Genomic DNA, 15,968 nt, shown 5'->3' on the forward strand with positions numbered 1-15,968 from the left:
ACCCCCTTTGCGGAACTCGTTTACCGCACGACACCGTATACCCTAACTTTTTTGATGACGTGTATGCAGCCTTATAATCATGTAACTTTTTTGTGGTCCAAATGAAATAAACCAAAAGAAACAGTAAAGTTTTTGGTGTTCATATCTCAAACAACAGCAACCAGTTTCTTTTTAGGCTCACGAAGGGCATTATGAAGATTTAGGTGGAAGAGTTAAGCAAATGGGATGGTGCACTTTCGAAGTTGTTGCAAAGTATTAACGCCAATTGTAACACCCCAAAAATAATCAATTTATTTATTTTACCTAAATGTTCTAAGTATGTAATGTCATAACTTTAGTTGACTAAATAAGTTAAAGAAATGTGATGTTAGTGTAGAAGGAATGAAAGATTTTGTGTTAATAAACAACAGTTGAAACTAGAGGGACTAAATGTGCATAAGTGAATGAAAGTTTATTTTAAAACAAATAAAACACAAAGTGCAGGTCTGTGTGTGTACATGTGTGCGTAGAAGAGAAAGAGGGAAGGAGAACCAAACCTAACTAAGACAAAAATCTGCAAAATTATCAAATCGAAGGATGAAATTGATGCCAGTCTTATGCATGTGCCCGAATAAGTGATCATCTATGCTTGTCTAACGAGTAGTAAGTCGAAATTTCTGATTTGGTGATTTGTAGAAAGTGGGTTTTGACCCAATCATGAGTTCATATGAAGAATGTAGAAATTTTGAGTTAGGATCTTACCATAGAACATGATTTATGCTTGAAATTGGGTGAATTGATGATTAAAAGTGAAAACCCACTTGGGGTAACGCCTTTGTGTAGTGTAAGAGACGAATTATGTGCAAATTAGTGTCATAATCATGTATGAAGTTACTTACAATGAGTATTTGTTGGATGAGAATTAATTATGAATGAATGTTGTATGAAAACTTGATGATCTTGATATGAACTAGGGAAGATGTGCATATGATACTTGTACATTATGCTTTATTAATGTTATGCACGCCATGTGTTTGATGAAATGCTTGAGTATTGTATAATGTGTGATCATCATGATTTCATATGCATATGATGAAAATGATTTGGATTGGTGAAATGATGAGTTAGTAACTCACTATGTAGATGTAAATATGAGAATGCAAGCGTGGATGGAACGGATTATGTATGTATATGAGTATGTGTATATAAGTAAGTGATCATGTAGTTGCAGATGTCATACAATACGAGTGTGTAATGCGTATAATGTAATATTATGGTCTACCCTATTAAGATGGATACATGTTCATAAGTTGAAAGTGTGTAAATAGGACATTTGACTTCCTGAAAGTCAACAATGAATGTATAGCATGTTAGCCCTTCGGACATGATTGTAATAGTAGAGAATATGTGTATCGTAGTAGATGATCTACGTGTCGTGTATGATGATAATTGAGTTGCATGAATATGGACCAAGGTGACTTTTAGTCTATGCCTTATGTATGTGGTATTTGGTTAATAAAAAGTCAAGTAATGTATGAATGGAAAGAAACGAATGTTAGTATGAATGAGCACGTATGCTAACCATGATGTGGTTGTGATAACTTGAAAGGATAGGAATCACATTAGCATGGACTCAAGCATGAAAGGCTAACGGGTCAAGAGGAGACAAGGAAGTGGATACGGACACGGATGCACAAGGTAAGTGATTTCCGAATCACTTCTTAGTTTCTTAAGTAAGGTTATGTTCTAGTTAATTAGGCATGATAATTGAAGTCAAATAAGAAGGGTTGTATGAAATTGATGATTTACGTTAAGTAGGCCGAATGGGTCAAAAATGTGGTTTTATTACTATCCCGGAAGGGTTGTATAAATAATTGATTACGGTACTATAACCGGGTATGGGTAGAATTGTACATAAGTATGTTAATCAAGAATCGGAGACGCGGATTAATAGCCTAAAGAATCGGTTGTGAGTCATGGTTAATAGACAAACAATTTCGCATTTGAAATTGTATTAACAAAGTTTGCTTTCGTATAAATGAATGACATGAATAGGTTTAACGCATACCGGGTAACGAGTGCATAAATCCCAAGTACGAACCCCGGATAATGTAAAAGTATTATAGTTATAACGTTTATGTAAGTTTTGGGTTAAAACAAATGAGTAGTTTGACGAAAACATGAACGGGTCGAATAAGTGAAAGCGGGTATATAAAGCCGAGAGCCTTAAGTGAATATTTTCCTTAAACCGGATGTTGGATTTCAAGTTCATATGATAGAATGCGAATTTACAAGCATGTAGGAAGAAACGGGAGGTTAAACGGGTAAACGGTTCAAAAGTTATGTGCGTTTTAGTGCGTACGAACGACGAAACGGAGCTGCAGAAAAATGCATTTTCTAGAGGGCGTCGCCGACGGCCTTAGGGGCGTCGCCGACGGGCTCTAGAAAGTCAGTTTTTGGCTGACGGGTTATTTGGCTGTCTACGGAAGTTTTGGGCTACGGGCACTTGCAAGGGCCGTCGCCGACGCCCCTAGGGCCGTCGCCAACGCCCCTAGGGCCGTCGCCGACGGCCTCCCCATGTTCAAAAACCTGAAATTTGTTATCTAAGTTGTTTTGGGTATAGTAGGCTTCGGTTTGTTATCCGTGGACCACGGCGGGCCTCCCAAACATGATTTTGATCGTTCCTTTGACGTTGATGGGCTATAAATCTAAGTCTAAGTACCATGTAACTAATGTATGGGTATATAATAGGTATGTAAGATCTTGAACGTGTATGTGGTAATGTATGTGCGTAAGTAGATGTGTATTTTTGTATATGTGAAGATACGTATGTGTATATGTATGTATGAGGAGACGTAGTAATGAATGTGCGTATGTAGATGTGTATTAGGAATACATGAAGGTACGTATGAGTGTATGCATGTATGTAGAGATATAGGAAGGTATGTATGTATGTAGATGTGTAAGTATGCATGTAAGAATGTATATATGCATGTAAGAATGTATGAGAAACACGTTATTAATAGTGTGCTTTGAGAATGAAAAGTAATGCAGGTACATTGCTGGAGCCTCACCAGTATATGGATACGGAGATGAAATGCTTAAAGATTATGAAAGATAACGAAATGGAAAGTTGTACGAGAATGAATCTTGTTTATATATATTGTGTACTAATGTTATGAATGTATGTGGTGAGTGCAGGTGGTACAGAATCAGGGATCAACATGATGGAAGGCTAGTGATTGAAGATCGAGTGATAGAGACATGGATTGTACAGAATGGGTGGTCATGTAATCTGTATTAGTATGTTATTATCGATACGTTAATGAGGGATAAACAATGTAGTTCCTTACATAAAGATGTTTTAAATGATTTTCAAGTAAAAAGGAATGTTTTAAGAAAGAAATTTTATGGCACGTATTTCCGCTGCGACTTTTCGATAAAAACGTGTTAGGGTCTTACACCAATCTTTTGTACAACTATTGTTATCTACCTTGCTTGATGTGACACAAACAAACTTTCTTTATGTAACTAACATTCGGCTTCATGGATGTGTGTATGTAAAAGGGTGGTGTTGGTTGTGCTGTGTTATTTCTTTGATGCCCCTTGCTTTGTTTAGTTATGTTAAGCTCTATTGTTGCTGTAAATTAACGTACCATTGCTTTTTTGAATATCGTTACGTCACTTTTTTTTTGTTTTGGTTGTGCTGAGATTTTGTTGCTCTTCTTGCTTTTTTTTTTTTTTGCTGCAGAGTACTTAACATCATAGGACGAGTTGTTTTACTTCAAACAAGAATTATATACTAGGAATGTGTAACAAGTGGGTCATGTTGTTTTTAGCATCTTTTGCAGTTATTCTACAAGCATGTGTTTTTATAGATGTTATACGAAGTTAGCGAATGTTTTGTCCTCCCGGCGCATATGTAAGAACCTCGCCGCACTGCACACCAACGCACATGTATGAACCCCGCCGCATTGCGATAGGTACTAATTCTAGTTATAATTAATTGTCGAGTAAAATGCCCGGATAGTCCCTGTGGTTTTGTAAAGTAACACCTATAGTCCCTAACTTTTAGAAATTACACCGGTGATCCCTGTGGTTTGACAGTTTGTTACTCGGATAGTCCCTGGAGTGGATGTCCGTTAGTTTTCTCCGTTAAGTCTATCTGAAATTATTTATTTACCCTTTCCTTTAAAAAAACAAATATGGATTATTAAAAGTGTGGGACCCACCTTATTTACCCCTCTCTTATAAACAACCACCCACCTCCACCGCCACCCACACCACTACCGCCACCCACACCCCCGCCCCTTCATCACCACTTCAAAAACCTCGATTTCTTTTCTAAATTCTTTGTGTTGGTCCGAATCGTTATAAGAATAACCATAAGAACATCATTCCAACACTTTGCGCTTTCGAATTTCATCCTATATTCTCTGTTTCGTCTCGTCGCCGGAAGATTAGTTCTCATCGTTTCCACTTGAAACCTGTAAGTCTTTTTGACACCGTTCTAATCGGTTTACATAGGGGATCAAGAACCCCATAACAATTTCGAGTGCTATCGACTATGTTGTTCGAATTGGTGTGTTTAAGTTTCTAGGGTTTTCGGGTGGGTATTGTTTGGAGAAGGTGACTATTATTGAGTTTTGTTTGAAATAATTTGAAGCAAAATAGATAACATAAAGGGACGTTGGCTTAGTGGGTGGACTGTTTGGATAAGACACAGAAATCAAACTGGTCGTTGTATAGTGTGGCGGTTATATTTTTAGGGTGGAGGTGGTGCAGCGGTGGTGGGTTTTGAGTGCCTCCACCAAACCGACAGTTCTAGCCACCATCCATGCTCTGGTTGTTGAACTTATCTTTCTGTAATCTAAGTGGCTTGTTATGTTTTTGTTTTTGTTTTGTAATCAAAAGTGAAGTGATTGATAATGAATCTGAGGAGTTGAATGGGGTATAAATAGATGCAATCTAACAACTCATAAGCCCAGGTTTGAGGAACAAAACAGTGGGATTTTTTTTAATACTAAGGGCATGTTGGTCATTTCATATGGAGTTAACGGAGAAAACTAACGGACATCCACTCCAGGGACTATCCGAGTAACAAACTGTCAAACCACAAGGAGCACCTGTGTAATTTCCAAAAATTGGGGACTATAAGTGTTATTTTACAAAACCGACTATCCGTGCATTTTACTCTTAAATCATTGTCAAAATAAAATCAAATAATTATAATCAGCACTCTCCTACAACACTAGCTCCAATCTAGTTGAAAACATAAAATCACTCCTATACTACCTAGCCTGATTTCAGGGATATTAAAGCTCTTCCTTAACACCATCTATTCTTTTTTTTTTTTAGTTGCAATTTATAATTTTATACGCTCTTCTAAAAGTTATGACAAATGATCATTTGTTCCCAGCATTTGTTTTATTTAGATTGGCACCAAGTTAAGTGATGATGATTGTCCATATGTTCTAATTCAGTGAAGTTCAGCCTGTCATTTGGAAATATGGTCCATTGTCAAGCATAGAAGTAGTTCAATATCATAAAAAGCTTTTTTTTTTTATTATGATCTGGTTCCCCGAATAAATATTAAAAATAAAAAGGACGCGGTGTTTAACCTCTCTCATGTGTGATATTCTTTTGCATTGGTTCCCGAATTATAAAAAAAAGACTCTTTTCAAAACAAAATTATAAAAATTTCTTTTTAAATCAGCTTAAACACCAACATACTTAAGTTTCTCTGTCTATACGCCGGAGTTTCCGTATTAGTATCATCCACGTGACCAGCAGTTTCAGATAATGAAACCTACAAAAACAGATTAACAAACAAACATGAAGATCTAACGAATCAAACATAAACACCATATATGTGAACAAATAAACAACTATAACATACAGATCTACCAAAAAACACAACATAATAAAACTAATAGAACCAACAACCTGCAAAAAACAAAAATATACACTTGAGAAATAATATAAGTAACCTCGAAACTCATAGCCTCGAAACTCAAAAACATACCGTTAGATCTGAAAGAAGTATGATTATTGACCAATATCATAGCCTCGAAACTCAAAAACATATCATGTAACAAAACGATTAAGAACCGATGTAGTCGATGATATATTTTTGAGCTTCAGAGGCGATGAAATTACATCAGATATGAAGCAGGAACTTGGCTCCAGTGTGTAGATTGAATCCGATTTACGAGTATTGCCGCAGTAGTAGAAGTTTAGGTTAAGTTGAGGGATGGAGTTTTGTGTGAATTTAAAGAGGGGGGCGCTACGCTGTGCATAAACCCTAGCCGCCATTACACTTACCCCCCCCCCCCCCCCTCAAGTTCGAGGTTTTTAAGTTTCTACCCGTGTTGTTTTTTTATTTCAAGGGAAAATGGATTTAATATCGGATTCAGATTTTTGATCCGGTTATTCAGGGGTCGGTTAGGGTGAACGGAGTGGGGGCGGTAAACCCACTCAGTACCGACCCTCCTCCACTGCCAACTTGTTTACCGAACAAACTTTACCGAAATGGGGGGCGAAATCGGTGAAGGTTCACCGACTCGGTGAAAGGAGGGAAAGGGGTAGAGAGAGGATGTGTGGTGGGGTCGATTTCTTCTTAACCAATCACATATTTTTCTTTTTCTTTTTAAATAGTTTACCTAAACCTCATTAGCTAAATCACCGCCAACGTCTTTTAGCATTAGGTAAACAATTAACATTGCACTGTGTGATTGGGTGAATTATGAGTTTACTTACCCATCAGGTAACCACTCCCTTCACCCTTAATTCGTTTAAATGCCGGCTTTACACAGGTAGATTCAACCTAGTTTCATTAGTAAATTCAATTATACATCTAATCAAAGTAAAAGTATCAGCAATTTTATTCATTTATTTATAAATGAAAATAAACTATTGTTTATAAAAATAATTTCAACTACTACAAACACAAGAGTCGACCGTCGACACGACAATAGCTCTTGCCTTCTATTGGGCAAAATGGGCGGCAGGGGGAATTGTGTCAGGCAGCTGCCTGGCACTTCCCTATTGGCCCAACAAATTTACGATTGTATCCCCTTTTAAAATTACAATTTTGCCATCAGTTAAAAATTATGTTCTTGCCCTCACTTAAAAATAAATTTACGCTTATGCTCCCAGCTAAATATTTCAATTTTTCCCCCCGGTTAAAAATTACGATTTTGCCCCGTTTCAATTTACAGTTTTGCCAATAGTTTTTTCCCTTAAAAATACGATTTTCCCATCAGTTCAAAATTATGTTTTTACCCCCACTTAAAAATAAATTTACGCTTTTACTCCCAGCTAAAAATTCCAATTTTGCACTCGGTTCAAAATTACAATTTTGCCCTGTATAAATGTATAGTTTTGCCATTAGTTTTTTTCTCACAGCCAAGTTACGATTTTACCCTCAACTTAAATTTACATTTTCCCCATCGTTTTTGTTTGCTTTCCTGGTGACATTACAAGTTTGCCCCCAGTGTAAAATTACAGTCGTGCCAGCAACTTCCTGGCACTCTCCTGTTGGTCCATTTACTTTACAATTTATCCCCGAATTAAAATTATGATTTTGCCCTCAGTTGAAAATTACGTTTTTCCCATCGTTTTAGTTTTTTTACCAAAACTATAAAGGTTTTTTGTTTTAATTGGTTTACTCGATTTACTTTTTTCCGTGTCAATGAGACAAGGAGTTGTCTAACACTAGCTCATTAGTCCTGAAAAATTACATTTTTGACCTAAGCCCAAAATTACTGTCTTATCATCGTCTTTGTTTTTTTCCCTAGCAAAATTATAGTAGTCTTTTTTTAATTGGTTGAGAATTATTCAGCCATTGCCCCGCAACCTGGAGCGGAGCATCTACTAGTTAAAAACAAAAGCCAATATTTACATTTACATTTACAAGAGAATACAATATACAAACATTTGTTTTATTGTCGCTTTTGTTCAGTTAACTAGTTTTAATGATTTCAAATTGTTGGGGTACATGGTAGAAGTAGAAATGCAAAAAAAAATAAATTTATATATTACTAACACAACTACGATGGTTTAATCCAGATGTGTAATTAGGGGTGGCCAAATGGGTGGGTTGAGCAGGTTTGGGTAATGGGTTAGGATGTGTATGGGTTAGGATGGGTTTATTAAAAATAAGTTAAAATGAGTTTAAGTCAAGATGAGTTTTTATCAAAATAAATTTGGGCATGATAGGCTAAAAATATAAATAGATAAAAAAAATCAAGAAAAATAGAAAAAATAAAAAACACAGATGTTAACTAATCATAAATATAACATAAGTTAAGTATTAAAAACCCAAATCACCAACTAGAGAAGATAAAGGAACACACAAAAGGATGTAAAGATATCAAAAAAAAAGTCCATGTTTTCATTTGGGCAATTTATCAAACACCTGGTATACAAGCTAAAACAACTGGGCAATTCATCAAACACTTGGCATGCAAGCTAAAACAACTGCAACCCACAACCAAAAGAAAATGATGGGAATGCTCTAACAGGCATTTATTAACCTAGTCATACCCAAATTAAGAGTTTTAAATAGGCAAATCTTATAGAACTAAATCACAATGCACAACTTGAATAAAAACATTCAATTAGAGAACATAACAATTACATAACTACATTACATAACTACCTTGATCGGTTGATGGTAGTGATAGATGAAATCACTGAAATAATGATGATAAAGCCTATTTTAGCTTTTCTTCTTATCGCGCCCAAATCATCAAGCACCCATTTTCGGTTTTGCACAGTTTCGAACCGAGTCAAACGGGTCGGGGATTCAACAGTTCTAGAGTGGAATTGGGCCAGGCCCACTGCGTCTGGGAACGAGCTGGCTGGGCTTCACAATTTATCCAGCCTGAGTGCTCGACCGAATGCAGTCTAATTTGGTTATTTAGTGATAGGTTTACGAAGAAAACCTACAAACTCCCAAGATAGATAACCCTTAGAGGGGGTTAAGCTCCAAGAAATTTAGAGATGAAAGACAAGATTTTTCTATAATTTTTCTTCAATTTTCTGCTTAAAACTATTCAAATGAAATTACATCAACTTAAATATGCAATGGTAACAACTACTCACTACCCCACTACTTACTAGAATTATGCAAAAAGGAAACAATAAAGATGTAAAAAATAATGCTACGTGCAAAATGGAAACATGGTTGCATGAGAACGTGGGCATGGGCTACGTGGATATTAGAACCGTATCAATACTCCCGCCCTAAAAAACGGTCTTGTCCTCAAGACCGGAAACCGAAGAAGGTTTGGTGTGCACCACGAGGGACGCCATTCGACTCTTCCACTTGCATTTGGGGAAGTTATAATGGGCCTCCACGGTGGTCTCCATTCACGTCTTCCGGATGCCTTCGGTTCCTCGTTGTTCAAGGGAAAAATCGGTTGTTATGAGTGCCATGTTTGGTAGGTGTAAGCGTGGTTTTGGAGGTTGGTTTAGGGTGTTGATGGATGCTATGTGAGGTTGGTTTTGATGCTGATTTGGCGATTCGTTTGGGTGACATTTGTGGTGCGGTTGAGGTGGTAGAATAGGTTCGTTTGTGTGCAGTTTTTGGGGCAGTTTTGTGGTGATGATAGGTGCGTTTTTTGGATGCGGATGATTGTATTTGGTGTAGGAAGGGTTTTGGACCAAACGGCTTGGGTGGTGGACGAGCGGCGAGTGAAGGTGGTGGAGGTAGACCGAGGCGAGCGCAGAACTCGACGAGGCGTTGTTGGTTTTTCTCGATAGTAGCCCACAGTTCGTCGAGCAACAACATGGTTTTTGAGGCTATGATGGAGGTGAATTCGAGAATGAAAGCACCAAATGATAGAGACCGATTCGAGATGGTCAATCTCCCAAGATAGATAACCCTTAGAGGGGGTCAAGCTCCAAGAACACAAGATAAAGAAGAGACTATTTTTCTTCAATTTTCTGCTTAAAACTATTCAAATGAAATTACATCAACTTAAATATGCAATGGTAACGACTACTCACTACCCCACTACTTACTAGAATTATGCAAAAAGGAAACAATAAAGATATAAAAAATAATGCTACGTGCAAAATGGAAACATGGTTGCATGAGAACGTGGGCATGGGCTACGTGGATATTAGAACCGTATCATTTAGTTGGACTGAAATGAAGGCGGAGGGCTGGCAGCGATGGTCGTGAGCAGAAGCGGTGGTTGATGGTTGGAGTACGGTGGTTTAGGCGTGCTCCGAATACGGTGTTGGTTGAGAGGCGGAGTTCTGTTGGTCGGAGATGGTGAAATGGAGGTTGTAGGATGGTGGTGATTTAGGCGCGAGAGATGAGAAAAAAGAAGAATGCGCTGGTTTTAGGGTTTACCCGGAGAAACCCATCCTGACTGATATTATTTTGTTATTTTTAAAGTTACCCATCTTGATTCTTGACCCTCTTAACAATTCTTGTTAACCCATCTACTACAAAAATAATACCCATCCTAACCCAAAGTTGAATGTATGGGTTAACTTTGCCGGGTCTATATGTAACCAACTCTATGATTTATATTTTATGTTAAAATTTAAAGATTATTATTTCATAAACCAAAAAAGCTTTTATCTACGTACAAAAATGGCGTTTGACCTCAAAAAGTCAAATCACACCTCCCTTGAGACAAGAGGGGAGCATACACAAACACAACCAACAACATAAGAAGTGCATATATTAGAGGATTACACGTCCAGCGTCACCTAATACAACCAGTTTTAGAACTAAACACAACCTTAACATATTTTTTTGTCACAATATTAATACAGTAAAACATCTGATTAGTTCAACAGGGTTAACTCCTAGAAGTTAAAATAAGTTGAAAGTTTTCTTACCATTTCCTACAACCTTAGTGCAGATAAGGAGCCTGGTACTGGTAACCGGTTGCAAAGTAGTGACCGTGGTTAGGAGCCATGTTGTAAGCCGGGGTGCCCATATACTGCGGAATGTGGGTCTCAACTGGACCCGGGTAACCATAGGTTCTGTTGTCATACATGTACTGTGTTGGCGGTGCATACCTATTATCTGTCATCCTACCGTAGAAGTTGGTCTTGTCAGCAGCAATGTTAGTGTTTCGGGTTACTATGCCATTGGCTCGGGGTCTTTTGGGTTGAGGTTTTGCAACTTCTGTGGCTCGTTTTTTGTCAGCTTTTGCTTTCTCAAGTTGAAGAATCCGTTTCTGAAGTGGGCCCGTTGGGTAACTATCTTCAAGCTTGTGATCTTCAATACACTTGATCACTGCCTTTAGTGCACACAGTTCTCTCTCGCTGACATCATTCTACAATGCGAAAATATGAACATGTAAATCCCATTGTGATCTGATCCATGACAAAATTTAAACATGCCGGACCACCATTTTGCCACCTCTAGTATGCATGCATCAGATTGATCAATGATCATAACGAGTACAAAAAATAGAAAAACAAGCAGTAATGTGCTACTTCATGATGGAATAAAAAATTAAGCAGTTACGAATATCATCAGATTAAGCAAACCTCCAGGGACTAGACAATTTATTAAATGGTCCATCGCATTTGTAGAACATATAAAAGTTGATTACTCAATTAATATAATCATAATTATGTTTAGATTACTCTTGATATTAGAAAATCAAAATTTTCGATTTCCAAAACTCATATTTTCCTTTGTCTGGTTTGATGCAGAAAATGAGGAACAAACCTGTGCAGTAGGAGACAAATTTGCTGATTTGATGGCTGAAGGGACTCTCCTTGCCTCGGTCAAGTATGATTTCAATATGGATACTGGAGAGAACTGCTCTGTAAGCTCAAATGCAAATGCTAAGTTAACAGCATCAATGTGCCTTCCACTATTCACCAACACATCAATTACACCTGACAAAAAATCAAAAAGAATGACTTAATTCATAGTTATCAAAAGCGTGCGCTTTTGGCGCCTAGGCATTTTTTCTGGGCGATTCCCAGTAATTGCGCCTTTGATTCCTAGCTAACTATAGCGCAGCCTAAATCCTATTGATATTTAATATTTTTCTTTATTAAGTGGTAATATCCCCTTTTTCTGCAGTATTTATAGGGATTTTACTAACAAATGATATCACTAAAGATCAAAATCTCGTTTAGTAATATTCAGTTTGTATTAATTCGTAAATTCCACTTTTTCTGCAGTATTTATAGGGCTTTACTGCAGTATTTTTTTGCTTACTCTTTTATTACTTTAATCATAGTTATTAAAAGCGTTAGGCGCATTCAAGGCGCATAGGCCTCGCCCGGGGCCTAGGCGCAAGGCGCAAAAAAAGCGCGGGCCTGAGAAAAAAAAAGCGTACAACAAAATAAACTTAAAATAGTTTTATATAATAGAAAATTAATACTATACTTCAAATAAAATAAGCTAAAGCTATTATACAACATTTAATATCGTCTATTTAGTACCAAAAGTTATAAAATGCTAGTTTATTAGTGTAGAAAAGTAGTTTCGTTAGATAAAAGTAGAAATATAGCTAGAATCTTGCCAGGATTTAGAGAATTTGGCCGAAAACTCTCAATAATCTAGGAATCTCTCCAGAATCTGCGCATGAACCATCACTTGGAGAATTAAAGCGCAATTGCCTTGACTTAAGGCGCAATTGCCTCGCCTAGCTAGGAAATTGGGCCTAGGCGCACGAGGCGATGGCTTTTAACAACTATGACTTTAATGAACTATTTGTTTTCGAATATTAACATGTTGGTTTTGAGTATTTTGTTATCTGAGACTTTTTAAATGGAGTATGAACATTTTTGTTTTGGTTTTGAGTACTTTATTGCTTTAATGAACTTTTTTATATTTTTTTTTATTTAAGTGCGCTTTTTTTTTCTCAGGCCCACGCTTTTTTTGCGCCTATCGCCTAGGCCCTAAGCGGAGCCTAAGCGCCTTGAGTGCGCTTCACGCCTTTGATAACTATGAATTAATTAACCCGACTTGACCTGTTTTGACCCGCCCATTTTGATATGAGAAATCTGAAAAGAACAACCAACCTGGAATCTTGTCTGACAACCCAAGGAAGCGGCACAACTCAGCTGTCTGACGACGACGACACACCATTGGTATCAATTTGGATAAATTTTCTTGAGCAAAATCAGAATCAATACCAAAAGTAGCAACAAGCTGCAAGAAAGCATGAGCTTCCAAAGAGTTCCCGTTACTGGCATCCACATCAAGATCATCTAATTTCGGTTTCCATTCATCAGCAATAACCCTTGCTCGTTCCTTCACGTCTTTCGAGATAACCTTTGAAGCAGACTTCTCACCTAGATTCGTTAACAAAATGCTAAGACATTCCATCAACATGATACACGTTCTTCGTTGACCTAAAAGATTCGCATCTTTCTTCCCCTCATCTGACGACATGTAGAAACCGCTAAGAGAATCCAAAACCAGACCACCGGGATTAGCTGCAGCCTTCAATGCAATCGGGATTTCCTCTTTTATAGAAGAAAGATTCTTCCGGTTATCCGATATGAATTTGTGGAGTCCTTGTGCATCATTCTCCTCACACAACTTGGCAAGTTGAGGGTTTGATAGTGCCTTCACGTCACTATCCGACAACCTTATATCATCCGGTGGTTTGTTTTCCACATCATCGGGTGGTTTGTTTTCCACAATGGAATCGGATTCAGTGATTCCATTCCGGCGTCTGTTAAGGGCATTAGCAATGGCAGCAACAGCAGCATCACGCTTCTCTTGAAGACTTTCCAACGAAGCTTCCTCTTTGGCTATTACAGCTGCTTGACGTTTCTCCAGGATTTGTCGGGATTGAGCTGTTTTCACTTCGAACTCTTTTTCTTGGTCTTCCAGCTCAGTAAAACGCCTTTTTAGAGACTTCTCAAGTCCATGAAAATGATCCTCAATTTGTTTCCATTTCAGGTTAAGGGTTACGGCTCGGTGACTTTCCAGCTCAGCAAATGCTCTCTGAAGTTGTTGTATCTTAGAGCTTGTTGACTCCAAGAGTGTAGCAACAGATTTTACATCTTCCATGGCGCTCTAGAAACCTTCAAAAAAACCAAAATCATTATTAATGAAACAATAAATAGAATTCATTATAAACAACTAGTATATAGTGAATATAAAAACAATATAAATAGAATTAGACAACATAACTAAATTTGTTTATATTACTAGCTCCTTTCTGACTAATTGGCAGTTAATACCCTTATATGTTATCAGTAAATATAAAAGAACAGAATATAAAACATTTAGAACAAAGAGATCAACTCTCATCACAAAGAAAAAAACATAAATGTTATTCTAACTTGAGGGTAGAGTTCTACCCTTATTTTCTTTTTAATATTTTTTTTTATGAAAACCACCTTTTTTTTTACTTCCAACCGTCAAATCCCTACTGATTTGCAATGATAAAGGAGGATGTCTGACGACCACAGCTTCAAAGTAACAAAAAATAAGAATCAAACAATAATGCCTGATGGTAAAATGATTTTTATGAGAAACTTAAACGAAACGAAAAATAAACCTTCCATGAGAAACGTACAACCACAAAAAGAAACCAAAAAATCACTTGTCAAACATAAATGTGTTTAAATACATAATGACATGACATGGACTTCAATAAGTAACGTATGGACCAGTGGACCACATCTCTTCTAACCTATGATTCTTCAGATCTTTTAAAAGCATACAAGATCATTCAAGATCAGGAAAACCATCCACAATAAAATCTAAAAACCCCTCAACCACTCCTTTCAACAAGTTAAGCATGAAAGCTGGAAGCATACCAAAAGATCAAGAAAATTACGATATTCCCTAAACTACTTACAACACTAAGAGATCTACCACCATGTACTATAAATAGAAGAAAACATCATGCATTCAAACACCCCTAATGCTTGAACCCCTCTAAAACAAACCCTAACTTAAGCATCAAGACTCGAAGTCGGTTTCATGGTTGTTCTGAGTTCTGACCATGAATTTACAGAACATGAGCTAGAAACAGATGCACCTCTTCTAAAACCCTAACCTTCCTTGAAACCCTAACCCTAACAACACTAAATCAACATTCAAAACCTGATAATCATGCAAGTATGCAACACAATCACTCCATTAACAACATAAACAACTCTCTAACCGTCATCAATCATCCAATTAAAAATGTAATCAAACATTCAGAAACAGATAAACGAGCCATCAACTCGATAAGGTACGTGACAGCTAGATCAACCGACACACAACGACTACATTTACAAGCAAAAAATCAAAATCACCTCACGAAAAACAAACCTAATTTGAACCAAATTTCATACAATAATTTAGCTACAATAATGAGAACAGGTGAGAGAAAAGTAGCTGGATCTGGAAATTAAAGCATGAATGTTGGTGCAAAAGAAGTAGAATGAGTGAACTCACCGGTGACTGGTGGTTGACGGCGGATGAGGGCGGCGAATCGGAGAGAAGAATCAGGGCATTTTGGGAGGGTTTCGCGGGGACAAGAGGGAATGGAGAAAGGGGAAAGTGGAAATAATGAAGACTAAACAAAGGCGGCTTATTAGGAAGGAAGTAAATACTCTCTTTCCTATTGTATTGTCTAGACATTTCGCTTTTGCCACACTCTTCTTCGTTGCTATTTCCAATATTCACATCCAACTAAATCTAATTTGTGGATAACAAATTAACAACGGTATGTTACTTTTTTGAGTTTATGTATTTAAGAGGTTTTAACCATTTGAGTCTAAAATCAAAATATTTAATGTCCTAAGTTTTTATAGCTATTTTTCTTAACTATTTGAGTTCAAATTTCTAACATCATCCACCAAATCTGTTAACTATGAGAGTAATTTGGTCATTTCCACACAAAGTACAATTCTTATATGCACATGAGTACAATGAACAACTCTTTAATGCATAAAGTTTTAATATATAATATATATAATAATATAAACACACACACCTACACACTTTCTCTCTCAATCTTTACACATTCCTCTCTCTCTCTCTA

The 15,968-nt window shown here is 37.0% G+C and overlaps 1 protein-coding gene and 2 long non-coding RNA genes across 4 annotated transcripts; 1 reads left to right on the plus strand and 2 right to left on the minus strand.

Annotated features, from left to right (window-relative positions):
• Positions 1-514: 514 nt before the first annotated feature.
• LOC110936807 lies at positions 515-3,365 on the plus strand. The gene is made up of 3 exons (XR_002590294.1): positions 515-642; positions 1,589-1,677; positions 3,181-3,365. It is a non-coding gene; the product is annotated as an uncharacterized LOC110936807 (long non-coding RNA).
• A 2,150-nt stretch (positions 3,366-5,515) lies between these two features.
• LOC110868242 lies at positions 5,516-6,318 on the minus strand. The gene is made up of 2 exons (XR_002552318.2): positions 6,005-6,318; positions 5,516-5,788 (listed from the first exon to the last, which is right to left on the minus strand). It is a non-coding gene; the product is annotated as an uncharacterized LOC110868242 (long non-coding RNA).
• Positions 6,319-10,657: 4,339 nt separating this feature from the next.
• Positions 10,658-15,607, minus strand: LOC110868234 (FRIGIDA-like protein 3). 2 transcript variants are annotated; one of them, XM_022117355.2, is made up of 4 exons: positions 15,380-15,607; positions 12,997-14,010; positions 11,687-11,859; positions 10,658-11,285 (listed from the first exon to the last, which is right to left on the minus strand). In XM_022117355.2, exons 2-4 carry the CDS (start codon positions 13,994-13,996, stop codon positions 10,857-10,859), a joined length of 1,602 nt encoding a protein of 533 aa, XP_021973047.1. In that variant the 5' UTR covers positions 13,997-14,010; positions 15,380-15,607; the 3' UTR covers positions 10,658-10,856. The 2 variants fall into 2 exon arrangements, with proteins under 2 accessions (XP_021973047.1, XP_035841620.1); XM_035985727.1 differs by lacking the exon at positions 15,380-15,607 and adding an exon at positions 14,329-14,395.
• Positions 15,608-15,968: the final 361 nt, after the last annotated feature.

This window comes from Helianthus annuus, chromosome 16 (assembly GCF_002127325.2).
Source record: "Helianthus annuus cultivar XRQ/B chromosome 16, HanXRQr2.0-SUNRISE, whole genome shotgun sequence".
Classification (NCBI taxonomy): Eukaryota; Viridiplantae; Streptophyta; class Magnoliopsida; order Asterales; family Asteraceae; genus Helianthus; species Helianthus annuus.

Excerpts from the sequence above, each read along its gene's own strand:
- LOC110868234 (XM_022117355.2), bottom strand. The coding sequence starts at position 13,996 with ATGGAAGATGTAAAATCTGTTGCTACACTCTTGGAGTCAACAAGCTCT. Across the intron at positions 11,860-12,996 it reads GTTGTCAGACAAGATTCCAG|GTGTAATTGATGTGTTGGTG; the intron begins GTTGGTTGTTCT and ends ATTTTTTGTCAG. Across the intron at positions 11,286-11,686 it reads ATTTGTCTCCTACTGCACAG|AATGATGTCAGCGAGAGAGA; the intron begins GTTTGTTCCTCA and ends TTCGCATTGTAG.